Here is a 21,677-nt window from a genome sequence, read left to right on the forward strand (position 1 = left end):
AATGGAGGGGGGAGAACTTATCTTATTGAGACAGGTAATGACTCTTCTTATTGGTCAAAAGCAGTTAGAGGGACTTGGTAAGACAAAAAGATAGAAGCATAAGAAGGAAAGAATCGAGAAAAACAAAATTTAGACTACCAGAAGTTGACGGTTTTTTGAACTTTCCTTTCGAAACTTTGTCCATAATAGGAACTTTATACACTAATCTTTCTTTGAAGAACTCCAAAACCAACTACAAAGATGACATGAATAATCAAAGCTGGGAATTATATCAAACTTCTGAAACTAATAACTTATTCTATGTAAAGACTAAAGAGGAGTAACTCAGTAGAAAATAATGCTGCTAGAGTAGACAGTTTTATGTTTATGCCTGTGAAACTGAAACATACCTGATTCCTCCCTCCAGTTTTGGAGAAATATCAGTGCGACACTCCAGATTTTGTATTTCTTTTACACCTATTGCAGCATGTTTGTCCTATGGTTCAAAATATAGGTTGGGATTCACTTTAAGGGATAAGGAATAGTGATGTCCCATGTTTGTCTTGTTGGAGCTATCTGATCTGCTATACCCAGTTTTAAAGAAATCAACCAAATGAATGTACCCTGTATCTTGAGAATCAAAGAGTGAAAATGAGCATATCTAGGCTAGTTTCCAGACCAACTTTATTATGAGTAAGTGTTTTATTCCTGATGAATCCCCATAGCGAGATGCAATCTCTGGGTATGCATTGGGTGTTAAAAATTAAAACCCTGAATAGCTAAATATGAAACTCTTGAATTAAACATGACTTATTGATGACTTTTCAACCCTCTTTTATCTCCCCCCTCTCCTTCGTACATAGATACATACATATGTATGTGCGCACTTAGGTATGTATGTCTGCATATGTATATGTTTCTTGAATGTGTAATCACATGAGGTTAATTTTGACAGAATGATTCCATCACTTTTTCTTTATATTTTTAGATCAAATTCATTTTCCAGAATAATTCATTTGTTCTGAGTATTTATTCTATAATCTTGATGAACATATGACCTGATGTTGATATCTGTGTTGGGTTGTTCCAGTTATGGGTTCCATGAAGTGGCCGCTTTCTGGGTTAGAAATTTATGGATCATTAAGGGCAGATGGCCAAAGCCACCCAGAATCAACTGTAAACCGCGATGGGACTTTGATGGGTGGGCTAGGTGGTGGTTCTGGTGGTACAATTCTTCTTTTCCTTCAAACACTTACACTTGAGAAAAATTCATCTTTATCAGTAGCTGGTGGAAATGGTGGCCCAGTTGGTGGGGGTGGTGGTGGTGGTGGGAGAGTTCACTTTGATTGGTCTAATATTGCTACTGGAGATGAATATGTTCCGTTTGCTTCTATAAATGGTACAATCATATCGAGGTATGCAAATTCTAGTTTTATGGTCATAGAGAGAAGTGATATAAATTTCATACACCATGTTATATTTCCCAATAAATGATAGTTCTCTGAGATATAATGACATGCTTGTGAGCATTGTTAGTATTACTAGTTTCAAGGTACTCATCTAATTATATCTTTTGATATCATTGTATTGATCCTAATTTACATAGCATTACAAAATATTGCAAAATTTCATTTAAGGTGCATGCCACAAGCCATTTTATATCTAGGTTTGAGAAACATTGTAAAATATATTATATTTCAAATATAAATGAGTTTAATTTTGAGAACTTGGCTTCTGCACATGGTTTGAAGGACTGTTGACCAGACCCCAAGTTCAACTTAAACCTATCCTAGTATAGTGTCAATCCCTTTCTCAACCCACAACCACAAGGTGGCAAAACTCCACAATCTTACTCCACAATCTTAATCAATTCGTGAACCAGACTGGACCTGGGCATGTGTCTATTATGATATGACTTGAACTGACCGAACCTAACCATGTGAATTGACCATTATAATCATGAAGGCTTCCCTGCTTATAAAGATAGATGAATCTCCAATATTTGACTTGAACAAACCCAAAATGATGTCCTTAGAGTTTAGGTGAATTCATGATAATTCATGCCCATTTCTAGTACATTGCATTACCACTTAGTAGGTTATCACCATAGTACAAGGGTATTTCCGTCTACATTGTTGCTTGCTTGTGTCGGCATGTATGGGTCCATATCATGCATATCTCTCTGTTTTGGATGCAAATAAACTGGTATGTCATGATGCACGCTTGTACCTTACTTTGTTAAACTTGTATATGACCATCTTGAATAGCCTATGTTTCTACTCTCATTGATTAGGAACTCTTCCTTATTTTTTTTCCTTAAATGAGGATTTGAAAGCTCGTTGGACATTATAGTGATAAAATGTCATTGTGCTACAAATAGAAATTTTACTAAGGTGTGGCGTATAATCTTTTCATATTACCATCATTATATAAGTTTACCATGGTACTGGCAATATGCATAAAACACATGATGTGTTGTTGTTGTGTAAAGTAACTACTTGTTCTCCTATAACTCTCATCTTGAATTTTGATCTTTTTAGAGTTGCGTATGTGTTAAATAGTGGTGTAACTGGTATGATATATTACTTGAAACTATGTAGTGTATGTGTTAAAATACAATCAACACAGATATCTAGAATGAGTTATAATCCTAGATTTCTGTATGTCAGTTAAATACTATGTTTATTTGCAACAGCTTTATCTACACTTCGGTGTAAATCAGAAAATGAATAAAGTAGTTTATCTTAGCTTGCTTTTTTTCTAAAAAACAAATTTGAGGATATGTCCATTCCATCAGGTACTGAAGTGTCAGCATGATGTGGGCACAATATGGATTACATGATGCTTAATCCTAGATTTGCATCCTTATTCCTGACATTTCCAAACTTCATTTCTACAGTAATAGGTCAAGCATCAAAAGTTGCTTCCTAGAATGCATGCTAGAAGCCTTGATAATCAATTAATCAATTTACAATATTGCAGCTGAAACCTCATTTTAATTTCTAGAACGTGTGGCAGATAAACTGAGTCAAACCTTCTAGGTGTTTCATATTCTATAGCTAACTTTAGATGCTCCATAGTACTATCTTACTTTTTCGAAAAAGGTACTTAGACATTTTCTTGATCAAAAATTATAATTCGGAATTATATTCTGTTGGTTGTACATATATACAGACATATGTACATATATATTAAGCTAGAATTGTTCTTTTTGTTGCCATTCATTTCTTTCTTTTCCTTACAACAATTGTTTGCCACTTGACAGCTTCCCTTCCCTTCCCACCTTGCCCCGCAATGGCACATACTAAACAAACAGACAGACAGACAGACATAAATAAATAAATAATGAACAGAAAGAAGTAATAAGCACCACTATAGCTGAGCATGTGAGGTGCATGATAACGGTGGCAGAAATGGCTGTGGTTCTTATTTCGTTGAAGTTTTTTTGTTTCTTCTATTTTGTTGACTTGTTATTTTATATATTCGTTTATGTTAATAGAGGGTTGTAACCGATATTGTGGTTCTCTGCACCAAAACTCATCCCAAAACCTTTTGCTAGGCCTGGTATGCTGCAGTATGCTCCTATAATGATGCATGGTACATTGCTGCAGTTGGCACAGCACTTGTACCATGTTCTGTTGCAGGAGCATACTGAGCCCCATATGATACCAATATTGTGTCAGGATCGTACTGGATGCCCTGTATGGACCGGTGCAGATCAAGAATTACTATCAATAATGGGATTATCTCCATAGAATTGGAGTGGAGATGTGTAGAGATGAGGTGAAAACATGGAATAACTAATCAGGTTGGGGAGTTAGCATTATATAATGGAAACATGCAAAACAACACAAATAATCCTATAAAAGTTCTGGTTTAACCTATAGATTGACTATAAGTGATGAGAACATGGAGGTTATGAGGAAGAAACATGGACCAAGAACCTCTAAACATTTTAAGTATGTCATCTCTCTCATTTTGTAGTATTTTTTGTGGCATTTGCATCATGATGGCCCTTCTTGTCAGGTTCGTTGACAATTTAAATATTTTGAGTCTTTTGACTTTCGTATTTTTCATAAACTTGTTGAAATGGGATGATTTGAGGTTTAACTTCTGATACAATTTAGACTTTCTGATACATACTGCTCTAATATTGAGTCTGTGTCAATCGAGTTGTTAAACCAATGCATAGTGCTTTGTCATAAAATACAGTTGCTTTCATATAATATTGTTCTAGGGTGTGGAGCATTTTTTCTAACCAGTTCTTATATGTATTACAGCGGAGGGGCTGGGAACAGTGGTGGTCATCGTGGGGAGGATGGTACAATTACTGGAAAGAAGTGTCCAGAGGGGCTTTATGGTACATTTTGTAATGTAGGCTTACTCTAACTACTCTGCTTTTTTTATTTTCATGAATAAATTTTCTGTTTGTTATCTTTGTGCAAACTCTGGGCCATGGATTGTCCATTAGAATTTGAATATTTGGGTAATTACGGAAACATGGAAGGTCATCTTCATTTTAGGTTAGTTTTTTTTGCTTCTATTTTAGTGTCCCACTGTAGTAACTGTTTCATGAAATATAGCATGCAATTTTCATAGCTTTGATAGAAAATAGCAAGATCAATTTGGCAACAGAGAGAAACTCTCAAAAGGAATCAAGAGGAAGAATAATAGAATAAGAGGTCTATGATGGGGAAGTCCTGAACCACAAACTTCAAAGCTTAACTTTCAAAGTGATAAAATTCCCTCTAATTGCATTGTATATTATATAGGACCTACCGAAGTCTCTCTATCTTCAACAAGTTGTGCACTCTGTGTGGAACCTAGCAGATGTATCTTACTAGACTGAAAAATGTAAACAAAATCTTCCTTTTATATTGCAGACTTATCTTACTAGACTGAAAAAGGAACCTAGAGTTATCCTAACACGTGTAATGAAGCTCATAGTAGCGTCCTTTAGACAGCTGGATGTTAACGGCCATGATAGCTGGCACAGAGGAACTGTAGTTACGTAGGTCCATGCAACCCAGTTAAGGTATCAGCAACTTCTATAATTTGGTCCTAAGTTCCCTGTCCAGTCTCCAATTTTGACAATTAAAGATGTGTTGGAAAGCTCTTTTAAAGACCTGTCAAAGAAAGTACTTCAATCCAAAATCTTCATAATTTTATCTTGTTTTTAGTTATATTTTTCCTTGCTTCTTTATTTGAACATGGACAAATCATGAATTGCTTGATATAATAGTACAGTAAAATGTGCCCGTTAGAAAATTTTATGGCTAGATAGCTATATATAATGCAAGGCTGTTACGGGCACTTCCATGGGTGCCTGGGCAGCCACTTGGACAATAGACGCAGCTCAGTGTGCTAAGGTTGCTCCTGTACATCACAACACAAATATGCATATATATATATATATATATAGGTAGAGAGAGAGAGGTGTGGACTAGGCTTAGGTCGACTGAATTTAGGCCCAAATATAGTGGCGTCCCCATTGTTGGATTCGTGTGAATCTTGATGCAGCCAAGAAAAGCTAACGGCCTTTTCATTGCTCCATTTAGATGATGTGGCGGCGAAAAAGCTCCCTCTCGTTTGAAACCCCTCTACCTGTCCTCTCACTCCCTCCCTCTCTCTCTCTCTCTCTCTCTCTCTCTCTCTCTCTTTACAGAGAACAACCATCCTCCTCTTGCCGTCGTTTGAAACCCTCGTTGGTTCTCTCTCTCTCATTCTGTCTTGCTGGTTGAAGAACCTTCACCCTCTCTCTCTCTCTCTCCATAGAGAACAAGCATCCTCCCCTTACTCTTATTTGAAACCCTCGCCAAAACCCTCCACGCCCTCTCTATCTCTAAGCGGCTTTTACCTCTCTGTCTTTGTTCACCATTCCAAAGCACCCTCTCCCTCACAGCAAAGCACTCGACCTCTCTCGTCATAGTCTGCTCTCCCAACTTCACTGCTCTTCATCATAGTCCTCACTATCTTGTTGGCTCCCTTGCTAGAATAAATACAAACTCACTAGAATAAATAAAAATACTGTAGAATAAATAGAAATTCTGCGACAATAAACAGAAACTGTCCAAGGTAGACACAATCTCTGAACCAAGAATTGGGTTACCTTAGGGTTCCCCAATGATAAACAACAAGGATGGAGGATAAACACTAGCTTCTGATGGAATAAATACAAACCCCACCAAAATATACAAACTCTCGAGAATAAATAGAAATAGGTCCAGGATAAACACAAACTTTCCTCCATGCTCATTATCTTGTGGGCTTCTTTGTTAGAATAAACACAAATCCCTTCAAAATAAACACAAACTCACCAGAATAAACAAAAATGGCACGGAATAAATAGAAACTCTAGGGCAATAAATAGAAATTGTCTAGAATAAGCACAAACTCGGGCCACAAGAATTGAGTCACCTTAGCATTCCCTCATGATAAACAATAAGGGTGAAGGATGAACACTAACTTTTGCTGGAATAAACATGAACCCCACCAAAATAAACACAAACTCCCGAGATTAAATAGAAAAGAGTCTAGGATAAACACAAACTCCCCTCCATGCTTACTGTTTTGCTGGCTTTTTTGCTAGAATAAACATAAACCCTTCTAAAATAAATACAAACTCATTGGAATAAATAGAAATGTCACAGAATAAATAGAAACTCTATGGCGATAAACAAAAATCGTCCAAAATAAATACAAACTTTGGCTCCAAGAATTGGGTCACCTTAGAGTCCTCTATGATGAACAACAAAGTTGGAGGATAAACACTAACTTCTGATGTAACAAATACAAATCCCACCAAAATAAACACAAACTCTAGAGAATAAATAGAAACTAGTCCAGGATAAACTCAAACAAATCCTCCATGCTCACTGTCTTACCAGCTCCCGTGCAAGAATAAACACAAAAATCTTTAAAATAAACATAAGCCCCTCACGATAAACATAAACTCAGCATAATAAACACAGGCTCTAAGATGATAAACAAAAATCATCCAAAATAAACATTAACTTAGCTCCAACCCTTGGGTCACCTTAGGGTTCCCCCATGACAAACAACAATGATGGATGATAAACCCTAACTTTTTTGTGGGGTAAACATAAACCCCTTGATGATAGAGACAAACGTTCTAGAATAAATAGAAACGGGCCCAAAATAAACACAAACTCTTCTCCAAGCTAATTGTCTTGCCGGCTACCATGCAAGAATAAATACAAATCCATACTTACCAAAATAAACATACACTCTGTGGTGATAAATACAAATCCATCAGAGTAAACACAAATGTGACCCCCAACCCTAGGGTTACTCCATGATAAACAACAATGGTGGAAGATTAACATTAACTTTTTCTGAAGTAAACATAAACCTTTTGAAAATGAACATTTTCTGGAATAAACAGAAACTGGCCGAAAATAAACACAGACACCCCTCCATACTGTTTTGCGGCTCCCATGGAAGAATAAACAGAAACCCCTTCAAAATAAATACAAATTCTTTAGAATAAACATAAACTCTATGGTGATAAACACAGGCCCGAGAGAATAAACACAAACCCATCAGTATAAATACAAATTTGTCAGAATAAATACAATCTTTCCAGAATAAACAAAAACTATCCAGAATAAATACAAACTCTGTTAAGAAAAACATAAAATTTTGAGAATAAACACAAACACAACCCTCAACCCTTAGGTCACTTTAGAGTACCCACATGGTAAATAATAAGAGTGAAGGATAAACAGTAACTTTGTGGAATAAGCACATACCCCTCGAAAATAAATGTAAACTTTCTGGAATAAACACAAATTATGCTGTGATAAATAGAAAGCTTCCGGGATAAACACTAAATTTTTATAGAGAAAACACAAAATCTTGAAGATAAACACAAAACCATGCACAATCAAAACTGTCATCTTTCTCGCGTTAGAACAAAAAACTCACCCGTTTATTTCTTTGCCCTCTTAAGTATAAGAAGTATGACAATTGACCTGCTATAGGTTTCATTGCACCAAATATACAACAAAAATAAATCAAGTCACCTGTCGTAACTTGAATTACAACAAATGGAGGAAACAACAACCAACTGTACAACAAAAAAACCAATTCACCTGTCAACAATTTTGATGCACTAGCGAGATAATTAGACAAAGGATTCAGATGTCATTAATTTCATTGCATCAGCCAGAAAATAACACAATCAATTCATGTTTTAAATTGCATTGTGCTAAATAGACAAAACAATGAATTCAGTTGTTGCAAGTTCACACAAATATTCATAATACAACTTGAATTCATTGCAAAAATACATTATAGAAATGTTACACAATTCTGGGACAATAAGTTCATTGATCCAACACAACTCAAATGCTCTGGCACAATACAAATATCTTACAGATAACACACAAGGTCTTTTCCAAAATATAATTTTTACAACAAAGAAAATAGAGTAGAGGCACAGCCAAGGATGATGATGCCCCTTCTCAACCCTTAAAGATAATCTAAGCAGCATATCTGACAAGCAATTCTGGCACGGCAGTATCCGTGATGATGATCTGGCCTTCAGTCGCCATGCTTTTGATAAAATGCATGACATATAGATGGCAAAATCAAAAGTACAAAATGGCATATTGTCACAGTCAGTGAAATAAATAGGCTCTAAATAACTCAAATCGGATAATATTTGGCATGGACTGTTATTTGGCATAAACCATTATTTGGCATGTTGGATGGCATGTACGTGTATCATGTAAAGACAAAGGCAAAGTGGAATATAGAACTTATTCTACGTCGTGTTGTGGGCAGTCAACAAACTGAAGTGTCTACTTATCCATATCAATGGAGTGGAGTTCTCATACCATCTTAGTCAATCGGGTCATCTACAACATAAAATTGAAAATCATCGAAATATGAGAAATCATATTAGTGTACACAATATTCCATAAGCAATTTATTGCTCACAAATCTTTTGGTGACTCTTTACTCTCCATTAGAAACGGATGTATAGTGCCTAAAACATCTATCACCAAGATCAACAATAAGCAGGTGCCAGTGTGTAGACATGCATAAGAGCACAAACATCTGCTTGAATTCCCCCAGTGAATGTGCTATGAAGTCTCATGAGCTTAATCACTAACCATCCTTGTGCCCAACAGCATATTTTAAATGGGAAAAAAATGAAGCAGATGTTATCACACACAACTAGACCAAATCATCACTATGCAACAAGTAGGCAAAATTATTATATTAAAGAAGGGTCTCAAGAGAAAGCAAGGGTTTCATTACTGACTTCACTTAAGTCAGCAGCAAGACTGCTGACTTCACCGTGAATTCGAAAAAATAATAAAAATAGTGAAATAGGGGTGGGTCGTGCTTGTTTCGACCCCATAAATGGTGTGGGGTCTATTTTCGCCATTTGGGGGCCTCGGCAGCTCTCCAGCAGCCCTTTAGCGGCCTCCCCACCGCCTTTTTATCCATTCGCTCCTCTTCCTCCCTTCTCTCTCTCTCTATTCTTCTCTCGTGAGGAGGGCAGAGCCTCGAAGGCCTTGGCAGCCCATTGGCGGCCTCAGCAGGCCACCACCAGCCATTGCTAGCCTTTCCCTCTTTTTCCCTCGCTCTTTTCCTCTCTTTTCTTCTCTCTTGCTCCGTTTTCACCTGCATTCTGAATTGAATGCCCGAGCTGCATCAGTTGCCGCTGGTATAGTTTGGCATGCCCCAAACTGCCTGGTTTGGGGCAATTTGGCATTCCATGCATGCATATATATGCACACACACACAAATATATCCATGTGTGTATATATATATATATATATATATATATATATATAGAGAGAGAGAGAGAGAGAGAGAGAGAGAGAGAGAGAGAGAGAGAGAGCATATACTACATATGTTTGTATGTTGATATGCATGTAGTTGGCTATGCTTTTTACATATTCACCCACATATGTGGCTATGTAAATGTGTATGTTCATATTATGCATGTATGCATATGTAAGTACATACTTATATGTTGTAGTGAATAGTGATTCTTTTGTAGTATTTGTTGGGTAAATGACAGCTGATTCTTTAAGGGAATGAGATATATCACATTAGAAGTAGGATTTCGGAGCAAGTGTGGCACCTAGAAAGAAGATTCGAGTTAATAAGAATGAATCAAATCAAAACATTCTCACATATTCAAGAAAATTGTATTTGTTATTGTCATTTATTCAGGGTAAGACTTTATTAATTCAATAAAGTTGCCATAAGCTTATGGTGAGATGATACTATTAGAGAAAGTTCAACTTGTGATGGTTTACTCAGTGTGGAGAGATAATGCTTTCAGGAATGCCCAGTTGGCACCTATAAGAATGTTGTTGGATCTGACTCATCACTCTGCACTCCTTGCTCACTTGATATTCTTCCTCACCGTGCAGACTTCATATATGTAAGAGGTAATTCCTTTCTGACTCTGCTGCTATAATTTCATGTATTTTTGCTAGCACACCTCAAAATCTATATAGATGTTTCTAATAAATATTCCTTTATTTTGAAAAAAAAGAAAAGCTTATTTGATTTTTGCAAAAGCAGGAAATGCTAATTTTCTTTTTGCAGGAGGTGTCACCCAGCCATTCTGTCCATATAAATGTCTCTCTGAGAAATACAAGATGCCAAAATGCTATACACCACTTGAGGAGCTGATACATACTTTCGGAGGTCCATGGCCCTTTGCAATTCTTCTGTCATTCATTTTGGTTCTGTTAGCACTTCTGTTGAGTGCTTTAAGAATTAAAATCGTCGGAAGCGATTTTTCTTATCGATCTGCAAGTTCCATTCAACATGATGGCTCTGATTCTCTTCCTTATCTGCTTTCACTAGCAGAGGTATTCCTATAAATAAGCATTTGCTGTAGACAAAATGCTAATTTAGAATTTCAAGTTTTGCTGTTCATCTTTGTTTTCATGTAGTTGCACAATGTTCTTATTCCCTACTTATGATGTGTGACTGAAAATATAGGTTCCAGGGACTAGCAGGGCTGAAGAAACTCAAAGTCATGTTCATAGGATGTATTTCATGGGTCCAAATGCTTTCAGAGAACCTTGGCATCTACCTTACTCTCCACCTGATGCAATTATTGGAATTGTGTAAGAAAGACTATTAACTTTTATGTTCATAGGATGTATTTCATGGGTCCGACTACTTTCAGAGAACCTTGGCATCTACCTTACTCTCCACCTGATGCAATTATTGGAATTGTGTATGAAAGACTGTTAACTTTTTTGTTATTCAAGGTGAAGATAGGCACTTATGCATGCGTCTGACCTGTTTCTGAAGCACTTGTGCATACCTGCAGTTGCCTTTCAGCATCCATAACCTGTATTGGCAATCATGGTTACTATCACACCTGCCCATCCTATGGTGATGAACAAATTCATGCTTGATGTTGCACATTCATGAATACTTATAGTTGATTGTTCTCACAATTGTATAGGTGGAAATAATTAGTGAACACATTACTTGATGCTGGTCTGAGATCAGACTAATGTGGCCAAAAAAGAATACTAGTAAATCGACCCTTCATCCTCTCCTTGATTCATTGCATCTGCTGTTTGGTATGTACCTATTAAATATGCTATATCTACTGGATTTTCTAGTTTCATGGGCAGTAGCAATTGCATTTACATTGTGTTGATTAAATTTATATAAAAATATATAATGATTATGAAAACTAGAGTTGCATCTCCTTCAGTTCTGAATCATTTTTACATAAAATGATAGAGTTGATAAGGATCTTGGTACATAAGAATGCATTCATAAAAGCACAGATCAGACTCTGTACCCTCTTAGATTTAATATTCTACAATTCGTCAAGTGATGTAAGAAACATCATCAGGTATGAAGATGCTTTCAACCGATTCATTGATGAAATAAACTCTGTTGCTGCATATGAGTGGTGGGAAGGGTCAGTACACAGTATACTGGCAATACTTGCATACCCTTGTGCATGGTCTTGGAAGCAGTGGCGTCGGAGAAAGAAGATTCATCGTCTTCAAGAATATGTAAAATCAGAGTACGACCACTCATGCCTCCGTTCTTGCAGATCACGAGCCCTTTACAAAGGGATGAAGGTTTGACCCGCAAAGTGTCCTTCTTATATTCTGCTTTGAGTAAGATTCAGAAGTGAATATTCTTTTTTATAAACTGCTGGAGATCTACTAATGTCCTGCAGAACTTTAAATTAGATCTTGGTTATGAAATCTTCAATAAAAGATTTAGGGATTCTGATAGGACTGAGAATAACTCAACTAGAGGAGCTTGGAAAGGAAAAGTTGTTTACGAATCAAATATCCAATAACTAATATCATTCAGATATAACAGGGACAAACAATATATTTGTTATTCAGATATAAATCATTTTAAAATGTTAACTATTTTCAATTTTAAAAATGTGAATTGATGTCATCATTGTGATTATCATGGGAACATCACTGTCATTAACTCAAAGATGGATCATTGAAAGAAATGATTACTAGTGGTTGCTAACTTTGCATCCATTATATCTGAATGGTTTATTGCAGAAACTGTTAGAATCATCTCTGCTTGTACAACAAACGGAAACACTTGGTGAAATTAATAATTAAAGTCACCATAAGCAAAATATTTACCCATTTAACACAAGTTTTAAGCTTTGCAACCATATGCATATCCACCAAACTAGAGATTACGTGATGCTCCATGTCGATGCTCCCTTGTTGAGAATGAAAAAGGTAAATAAAGTAAGAGGATATATATTTTTTCTTTTTTGCAATTAGAATGAAAGTCAGAGAATTGAATTGAAGAAAATAAAGAACCAACATATTCTCAGGGCAATGAAAAAGGTAAAGAAAGTAAGAGGACATAGTGTTTACCATTTTTTTCAATCAGAATAAAATTCAGAGGGAATTGAAATGAAGAAAATAAAGACCAAAATATTCTTAGGAACCATATATCTTCCTCCCCTGTAGTTGGGTGTGACTAGCTCCTCTAGATCATAAAATGCAGCATCTACAATTTTCTTGGTGGAGAACTGAGAAAATTTTTATTTCTTTTCCTTTTTCCTTTCTTCTATCTTCCTTTAGCGAATTAGTTTCCCCCCTCATTTTTTTTCCCTCAGCAACCAAGAGCTTGGAAACTTTCTTTTCCTGCTGATGCATGAAAAACCACCATCCTATCCATTATCTGATTGGGTCAGCCACTTTTGCCTTCAAAAAAGAAAGTCCTGGCATGAAACTTCATCTTCTTATGATGCTTCAACTTGATATAGTAGCTGCCAGCTGTGACTTGGAGTTGCTCTGTTAAGCTGTTCACATTGTCATGTCATGTTCTAATAAGCAGGCAATCTTATCAGTACTTTAACTCAAAGGTGTGGTAACTGCAGGTTGGATCAACACCAGATCTGATGGTTGCGTACATTGATTTCTTTCTGGGTGGTGATGAGAAACGGCTAGACGTAGCATCCACTATCCAGCAGAGATTCCCCATGTGCGTTATATTTGGTGGTGATGGAAGTTATATGTCCCCATACTATCTTCATAGTGACACACTGCTGACCAATCTCCTGGGCCAGGTAATGATATTCTGTCCACAATGCTAAAACTGCAGTCTTGTTCAACCTCCTATCACATTTGTTTAGCATTGTAATGCTAGCATGTCTTTTTCCTGTAGTACATGTCAACAGCAATCTGGAACAGATTGGTTGCTGGGTTTAATGCTCAATTGAGGACAGTAAGACGGGGATGCATTCGTTCGGATCTGGGTCATGTAATCACATGGATCAACAGTCATGGAAATCCCCAACTTGAGTACCATGGTGTCAAAGTTGAACTGGGTTGGTTCCAGGCCACAGCTTCTGGTTATTACCAACTAGGCATTTTGGTAGCAGTGAACGAGTATTTCTTCAATAGTGTGCACCAGTCAGATATTCTTGATACAAGCGACCTTTCAAGGTATGCCAGAAATGTATGACAAGTTTGTAAAGTGCATAATATTTTCTCCTGCTATTGCTAATTTGTTCTTATTAGATTTCCTCTCAACTTTCCTACTGGCTAATGTGTTTGGGTTCTTCTAAACTATCTTCCAAACATATCTGATTGACTGATTCTATTGTCTTTCCACCTTTTTTTCAGGAGAAATGCTGCAGTTTCGCGTAAGAACTTTAAGCAGTCACAACAGAATCAACCCTGCATCAACAATGCAGTGTCACGCAAGAGATTGACTGGAGGTGTGAATGGTGGGATAATAAACGAGACAACATTGAAGTCATTGGATTATAAACGGGACTATCTCTACCCATTCTCTCTTTTGTTGCAAAATACCAGGCCCATTGGCCTCCAGGTAATCTGTTGGACGATTTACGACAGTTCTCTCAGTTTAACAACCTGGTTAGTCGAGGTTTTGTAGTACCTTATATGAGGTTTCAAATATCTGGTTTTGTTTCAGGAAACACTGCAGCTACTCATCTGTATTTTGCTCTTGGGAGATTGTACGATCACCCTTCTGACACTGCTTCAGTTTTACTGGATTTCTCTTGGTTCTTTTCTTGCTGTGCTGCTTATTCTTCCGCTGTCCTTGCTTTCTCCCTTTCCTGCTGGTCTTAATGCTCTTTTCAGTCGGGGGCATAAAAGATCCTCACTTGCTCGTATCTATGCATTGTGGAATGCAACATCTGTAGTAAACATTGTAAGTTTATTGTCTTTGGGATAACTCCATTCTCTCTGATTATGAAAAAATATCTGATAAACACTTGATTTTATTTGTTGCACAAGAAAGCAGGCAATAGTTGTCCAAGTTTTTTGAACCTTAACCTTGGGTAAACGACTTGTACAACTATTGCTTCATTGTAGAACCAAAAGAGCAAAAGAAATATGCTTCCACATTATGTTTTGGTTTCCATGAGATGATAAATGTTAACTAGTTGTGCAGGTTCATTTTCAACATAATTATGCCATGAGCGTGCTATTATTTTTGGTGACAACTGAAACAATTTATAATTGCTCTTAATTGAATGGCTGCATTTCTTGATTAGGGGGGTTTTCCAGAAAATGTTATTTGATTCTCTTATGCTTTTTCAATTTGAATGCTTTGTTGTCTGTAAACATATAGGACCTGGCTTAATGTCACGCCTCAAATCCGGGACATAACACGGCCATGCTACTGAGGGATGGAGCCCACGATAACACGAAACCAATCCATCATAATCATCTAAAATCCGTCAAATAAAAAGATTCAATTCTATTATTCATCAAATAATCGAACCAATATTGGTTCAGAGCATCTAAATTCAAAAGCAAATACTAACTCGAATCTCAACATTCATAAATAACTATAAATTCATGATTATAAAATAAATTAAACTTCTGCTGCCAAATTTTCAAGCTTGCTATGCCGATCTTCAAGCTTGAATTCCTTTTGTCGATCCTAACCTTATTTCTCTGTTTAAACAAAAAGAAAACAAAAAGAATATGAGCTACACTAGCCCAGTAAGTAGAACTTGCGCTTCCTTATCGGATCAAGCATAAGTTTTTCATGATAATGCAATATTTAGAAAATAACAGATAATATAAAATAAAATATTTCATAGAGCATATAATAAAACAAGTTATAAACTCATCATGCATGCATAAATCATGTATATTTCACAATCATGAATCGTAAATCATTGTCATCATGTAGTCATGTCATATTTCAAAATATTGCTCACAGATATTCATGCTAAGGTCACTATTATACCCGTGACAGGGTCATATTTCTTAATCGACAGAGTTCTTAATTCATGTGCCAACTTTATACCCGCTGGCAGGGCCATGTTTCGTGTGGATGCTAGCTCCGGATGTCGACCTTTCCGAAGGAATTCATTCATAGCCATCTGAGAGCATTTGAAATCATTATATCTTTTTCTTAAAGCATACATATACATAGATGGAAAAACAATGAAATTCATGCTTCATAGTCATGCTATTTTTAGAAGACATATTCATGAAATCAATGCTCATAATAAAACATGCTTTTTCATATCACATATGCCGATCCTTATTTTATGATTTCATCAATAGCAATTCTTTGCATAAAAACATGATCATTTAAAAATAAATAAGGAGCATAAGATCTACTTACCTCGTTCATCTTAGATCTTCAAACTTCGTTAGAAGAATCAGCTAATCCTATTTAAAATATCAAATCATCGTCAATTTCTATTCCATGAATATAATAAGATTAAATCATAAGGAAAGAGGATTGTTGTCCGGATGTGTCGGACCATCCGGATACCAGGACAATTCAGGATCTTTTATCTGAGGGTCTGATTCAAGTGACTTGATCAAGAAATCGTGAAGCACAGATCGAATTAAAGTCAAGATCAATCAATAGGGTTCTTTAATAATGGGTTTGAAAAATACTTGATATGGCCAAATGAAGTTGACATACAGCACGGATATCAAAGCAACTTCAGATCATCTTGTTAGAGTCAATATGAGCTTCTAAAAGATGAAGGCATGACTCGATACAGGATTCATAGACCTTTTTTAGAGAAAGAAAGTCGGTCATGAGAGAGAAAGTAGAGAGAGAAAGTGGAGAGAGAATCTTCGTATTCTTCAAAAGTGGCAATCATGATTGAGATCATCAGAGGTTATATCAGGGTGACTTAATATAGATTAACCATGATCGATGTTACCAATTTCGAATATGGACCGGATCGGGATCCAATCTACTGCACGAATTTCGAAGCAATTTCAGGTTATCATATTTTCATCTCAAGTTTATCTTAGGGTCTATGATGCAATCAGAGAGAGAAAATGACCCTAGAGATAAAATCCATAAAAAGAGATAAAAAGTCTAGAGAGAGAAATATAGAGAGAAAGAGAGAGAAGAGAGAGAAAGAGGGAGAAAGAGGGGAGAGAAGAAAATTTTCTCTTATTTTATTATTATTTTTTATTTTTCTATTTTGCATTTTTTTCTTTTCTTTTTCTTTTTCCTTTTTCTTTTCTTTTTTCTTTTTCCTTTCCTTTTTTTTTTCTTTTCTTCCCGTGGCCTTCTTTGGCCGAAACAGGGGACCTAGAGGTCCCCGTGCCTTGACCGGCCGATCACGGCCATTCCCCGTCCGGCGGTGGCCGGCGGCAAGGGGCGACCCTCCTGTGCTCGGAGGCCGAAGCTGGCGGTCGGCGGTGACCGTCGGTGCCATAAAAATCGAAAAAAAAAGAAGAGAAGAACAGGGCTTTCTTCTCCGACGAAATCCGACTGCTCCTGTCGCCGGCGGTCGTGTCCACAGGCATGGGAAAGAAGGGAGAGAAGAGAGGAAGAGGAGGAAGGACTTACCACAGCCTCTGATGACCCCCACCGGCGTGAAATCGCGGCGAGCACGAGTCGAGGGGCCGCGGCTTCAATAAGAAAAATCGGAGAAGAACTCCGATGATCGTCGGTGACTGATGGGTCTACACTTAGGGGAGAGGAGGGGGTTCTTATAGAGCTCGTCTTAGGGTCTTTTAATGGCCCTAGGACTCCGATTCCTGATCGAAACCGGAGAAGGGAAGACTCCGATCGGGAGTCTTCCTCCCTGTTTTTTTTTTTTTTTGATGGGCTTAGTGGGCCGGGTTATCACACTTAATATCTAGAGGTGCAATTTCATCCTGTCTGGCTGATACTCATGCATGTAATTACACCAAGATATTGTATGAATGATGTCATTATAACTTTACAGTAAATGGCAGAGGTATAACCGTCTTAGCATGTGGTGTCTGTTTTACCATTATGTTGCCTTAAGATTGCAAGCCTTGGAAATATAGAACTTAATGATGTATAGAAAAAAACTATGCTTTCTCTAGCATAAGAAGATTTGGGCCTGCAATTGCAACTGAATATCTTGATCTGTTTGAATTTGGAGGTTTCTAGTTGCCTCAGTACATATCAGAAATCTACGTTAGCTTCTGAAAGCAAATAATCATATTGATAACAGGATCGCTTTTTTATGTTCATGGTTTCAGTAGACTTCTGCCATACCTTGTGCATGTCTTTAGTTGACGTCTCAAAATCAATAAAAGTTACCAAAGCAAAGCAAGGAATAGGAGGGGATGGAGGAGAGGAAGATACAAGAGTGCTGGGATCCAATCTCTGTGCAGTTTCTTATTATTCTATGTGTTTTATCTATGTCTTATACTGAACTATTAAAATATTGTAATAGATGAGGATCTAGGGGAACTACCTTGCCTAGGTGCCTAGGCAAGTGCCCATGGGTCGAGTATAAGGAGAAGCCTGAAGCTGGTGATGATCCAACAAGTGAAATACAATACATCAAATAAGATGTAATAAATAATGATAAGTATCCACTTGCAATGTCCAGCATTAATTTATATATCAATCTCATTCTCCATGATCAAACATGATGCAAAATGTTGAAAGCAAGCACCTAGATGTTTTCACGTACTTGGGTCATCTGGGCATCCAAAGATTCCATCTTTTAAAACATAATTTTTTGATGTTGAAATACTGAGATATATCTAGGAGGCATAAATTATCAGTCTGTATGAATTATACGACTTGCTTTGAAGGGATTCAAAATGGGAAAGAGGGATGGCAGTGCACCAAATTTTATTTGCTGGTGTCACTATCTTGTATTTTGGATGTCTTTGAACGACTCCCCAAGCTGGTGCTTGGATTCTAGGATGCCCAACCTTGATAAGAGGCTTATTAAGCCATTTCTTTCACTACAATTTATTAGCATAGCTGCTAGACATCTATCTATCAATAGTGACAGAGGATACAGTTTCCTTTATGATCTCGCTCTGGTCTGTACTAAAGTTTCAGTCATCAGTATGCTTCATGTTGAACACTATGAACGTGATTATATCGAATGTTTTGGCAGTAGCAGAAAAGGAATTTGAGCCAAAACCCTCCAGAAAAATGGGAGTTTGATTACAACAATCTTGCAGAAGATTAAACAGTGATTAAATATTTAGTTGTTTGGGGTGTTGATGAGAAACCTCAGCTGCTGAGGTCACTTATTTCCTCCATAAGGTGGTGCTCCATGTAAAGAGTGTAGTGACAAGGTCTGCTGAATGTTTAAGTTAGAGATCCACCATATCAGTAGCTTAAGTGAAGGATGGAAATAATGGCCTTGGACAATTTAAAATTCTGGAGTTGGAAAATCATCTGTGGCTGTAGATCATTTCTTCTGAATCATGGAATTGCCTAACGAAAGTCAATCTTGCAGCTGTCAAGCTAAAAAGCAAAGCTGCATGCTTATGCATGGTGGGAGTGACTAGGAGTATGACATCTGCAGAAGAAGTTATTCAAGATTAGATTCTTAGTCCAACTGCTATGATGCATTTCACAGTAAAGCATTTCGACTTGAAATATTCGCAGCATTCTCTTCACAATCTCTAAATGCTGTCAGAAATCAGGAAGGGCCTTCTCTCTCTAAAACCATAAATCAAGGTACAGCAGTTCATATGAAAAGGAGAACCCCTTTTTCTCTTTGCATTGGATCGTAATTATAACCATCCAGCCTTGTCCACTTATTTGGTGTTGGATTTGCACATCCTCATTTATTAGGCATTTCAATTAACATTGGATCAACTAGAAAAGAAATTGTACAAGCTTCTTTTCCTAATTAAGATGGTTACCAAGGGGATCACCTGAATTTTCATAGGTAGTTGTACTATGTCTACACAAGGTTGTTGATGAGATCCTTACTACGACAAATCTTCTCCATGAAAATTTTTTTATTGGAAGTATGTGATTCTACTTCACTGAAGATGAGGATCATTGTATTAATGGAGGTTCATTCCAATCTGTTAATTATAAAGAATTCCTGTGTCTTATACAATGATTGTTCATCTACTTGTGGAGTCCCAGGGCATTGTCTCTCCATCATTATCCTTTCCTTTCTTGGACAACCTTCAATATATCCATGGTTCCCAAGACATGATATTGTTGATGCAAACACATAAAAAAATGTTAATCTTACTGATGATTGATTTAACATTGCTCTACTTCTTATATTTTTTTTCAGAATAAGGAATTCATGCATTCATCATCATGAGCATGTGCTTCAACATGAAAAATAAGGTGGAAAGAAATAAATGGAAGGAAACAGAGTGAATACACCAAGCTAATTTCTTGATACATAGTGATGCTAATGGTTAAAGGAAATCGTTAAGAAATGAAGCAAAAAATAGAAAATAGATTCATGTGGTCATCTGCAATTTGTTATGATAGCCATCAGTGAAGAAATTCAAGTTCTATAAAAGAAAGCCGAAATCAGTATGAATATTGAGTGTCATCCTTCTGAGTTCTGACAATATATAGGTGTTTGCACTGTGTATCATTAAGATATTTCTTTCAGGGCTTAAGACCATCAAAATACCTAAGGATGCATCTTCTTTTTCACTGTCGTTGTCTTGGTTCCTTGGCTAAATATATTGGGTTGCACTCTAGCAAGTAAATGAAATTTTTATTCAATTATATCAGGATAAAGTACCGCAGAATTGTGTCACTGTGTTGATATCTTCAGATAACGAGTCCTTGAATTTGTTGCTTGCTCATAAACAAAATAATGTGTTGATTTTCATTTACAACCTGAACATAATTGAACATTAGCTTCCGGAATTATCATTTTTATTTTGCACAATTAAATTATTTTGATATCAAGTGGTTGTACTGTCAGGGCACTTCTTCCACTCAAGAGTTTTGGCCTTTAGAAAGTTTGGGACTTTAGACCTTTTTTCTCTCAAAAAATGTTGAATCATTGATCTTTTCAAAGATGATAAACTTGTATGTGCTTGAAAGTATTGGACCATGCAGTAAACAAAGTTCATCCATATTGTTATCTGCGAGGTTTAAAATGCACTGTGCAATTGACTTGTGTTTGCTGTATATCTTGAGTTCCAGAAATCTCTTTAAATGTCAGTCAGAGGTCTCATTTGCTAATTAACTTAATCTTTGTAGACATTGCATAACTGCGTATATTTTATTTGCTCTTTAAGATGATTGTGGTTTTCTTGCAGATTGTGGCATTTGTCTGTGGAATTATGTATTATGGATTTTCTTCATCTGAAATGACTGCAAGACTGAATACATGGAAGTTAAGGTGCGTTACTTTCTCTCTGTGGCCACAATTCTGGGAAGCACTTCTGATCTTTCTCTTGTTACATTATGCTTTGATAGCCAGTAAGGATCATAGTAAAAGCTGGAAAAACACTTTAACTTGAGAAACAGTAACATTGGAAAATTATCCACTTGATAGTAAAAGCTGGGTTGCTTTTTAATTTTCTTTACTTTCTTTTTGCATGAAACATTTCAATGACTGATTTCTGAAACCCTTAAATGGATTGGATGCTCAGTCATTATATCAAAGGATTACATTTGTCTATGCCTATCTATATATTTATACATGCACCTTATATACACATGCACCCATAAATTCTAGGCCATGCACATGAACGTGGACACCTCCCCCAACATGGAGGGGTTACGGTGGTCTATCTATCAGTGTGTGCTGATAGACAGCACAGTGCGGCAAAGCGGAGTAGGTGCGTGCTAATGCAATCATGCACGCATGCGCACACCCACAAAAGTTCATGGAATCCATACTTGTTCGTGGGTGTGAGCGCACACAGGAGGTAAACACAAACACAATGAAAGAATAATTTGTTCATGGGATCTTGATGTGTTTCAACTGGTATCCA

At 36.8% G+C, this 21,677-nt stretch overlaps 1 protein-coding gene across 4 annotated transcripts in view; it reads left to right on the forward strand.

Moving 5' to 3' along the window:
* The window catches only part of LOC105043812 (uncharacterized), a 54,333-nt gene that overhangs the window by 31,871 nt on the left and 785 nt on the right, over window positions 1–21,677 (forward strand). For 3 of the 4 annotated variants that reach the window (XM_019850040.3, XM_010921530.4, XM_019850041.3), the window contains exons 13-23: window positions 1,070–1,394; window positions 4,260–4,353; window positions 10,307–10,415; window positions 10,576–10,844; window positions 10,978–11,105; window positions 11,855–12,089; window positions 13,379–13,567; window positions 13,666–13,946; window positions 14,127–14,334; window positions 14,440–14,679; window positions 20,997–21,079. In XM_019850040.3, the coding sequence (XP_019705599.1) occupies window positions 1,070–1,394; window positions 4,260–4,353; window positions 10,307–10,415; window positions 10,576–10,844; window positions 10,978–11,105; window positions 11,855–12,089; window positions 13,379–13,567; window positions 13,666–13,946; window positions 14,127–14,334; window positions 14,440–14,679; window positions 20,997–21,079 (2,161 nt within the window). Of the gene's footprint in view, window positions 1–1,069; window positions 1,395–4,259; window positions 4,354–10,306; window positions 10,416–10,575; window positions 10,845–10,977; window positions 11,106–11,854; window positions 12,090–13,378; window positions 13,568–13,665; window positions 13,947–14,126; window positions 14,335–14,439; window positions 14,680–19,201; window positions 19,314–20,996; window positions 21,080–21,677 lie in introns of those variants that run through there. The other variant, XM_073255586.1, reaches the window with a different exon arrangement.

Source organism: Elaeis guineensis, chromosome 4, assembly GCF_000442705.2.
Source record: "Elaeis guineensis isolate ETL-2024a chromosome 4, EG11, whole genome shotgun sequence".
Lineage (NCBI taxonomy): Eukaryota > Viridiplantae > Streptophyta > Magnoliopsida > Arecales > Arecaceae > Elaeis > Elaeis guineensis.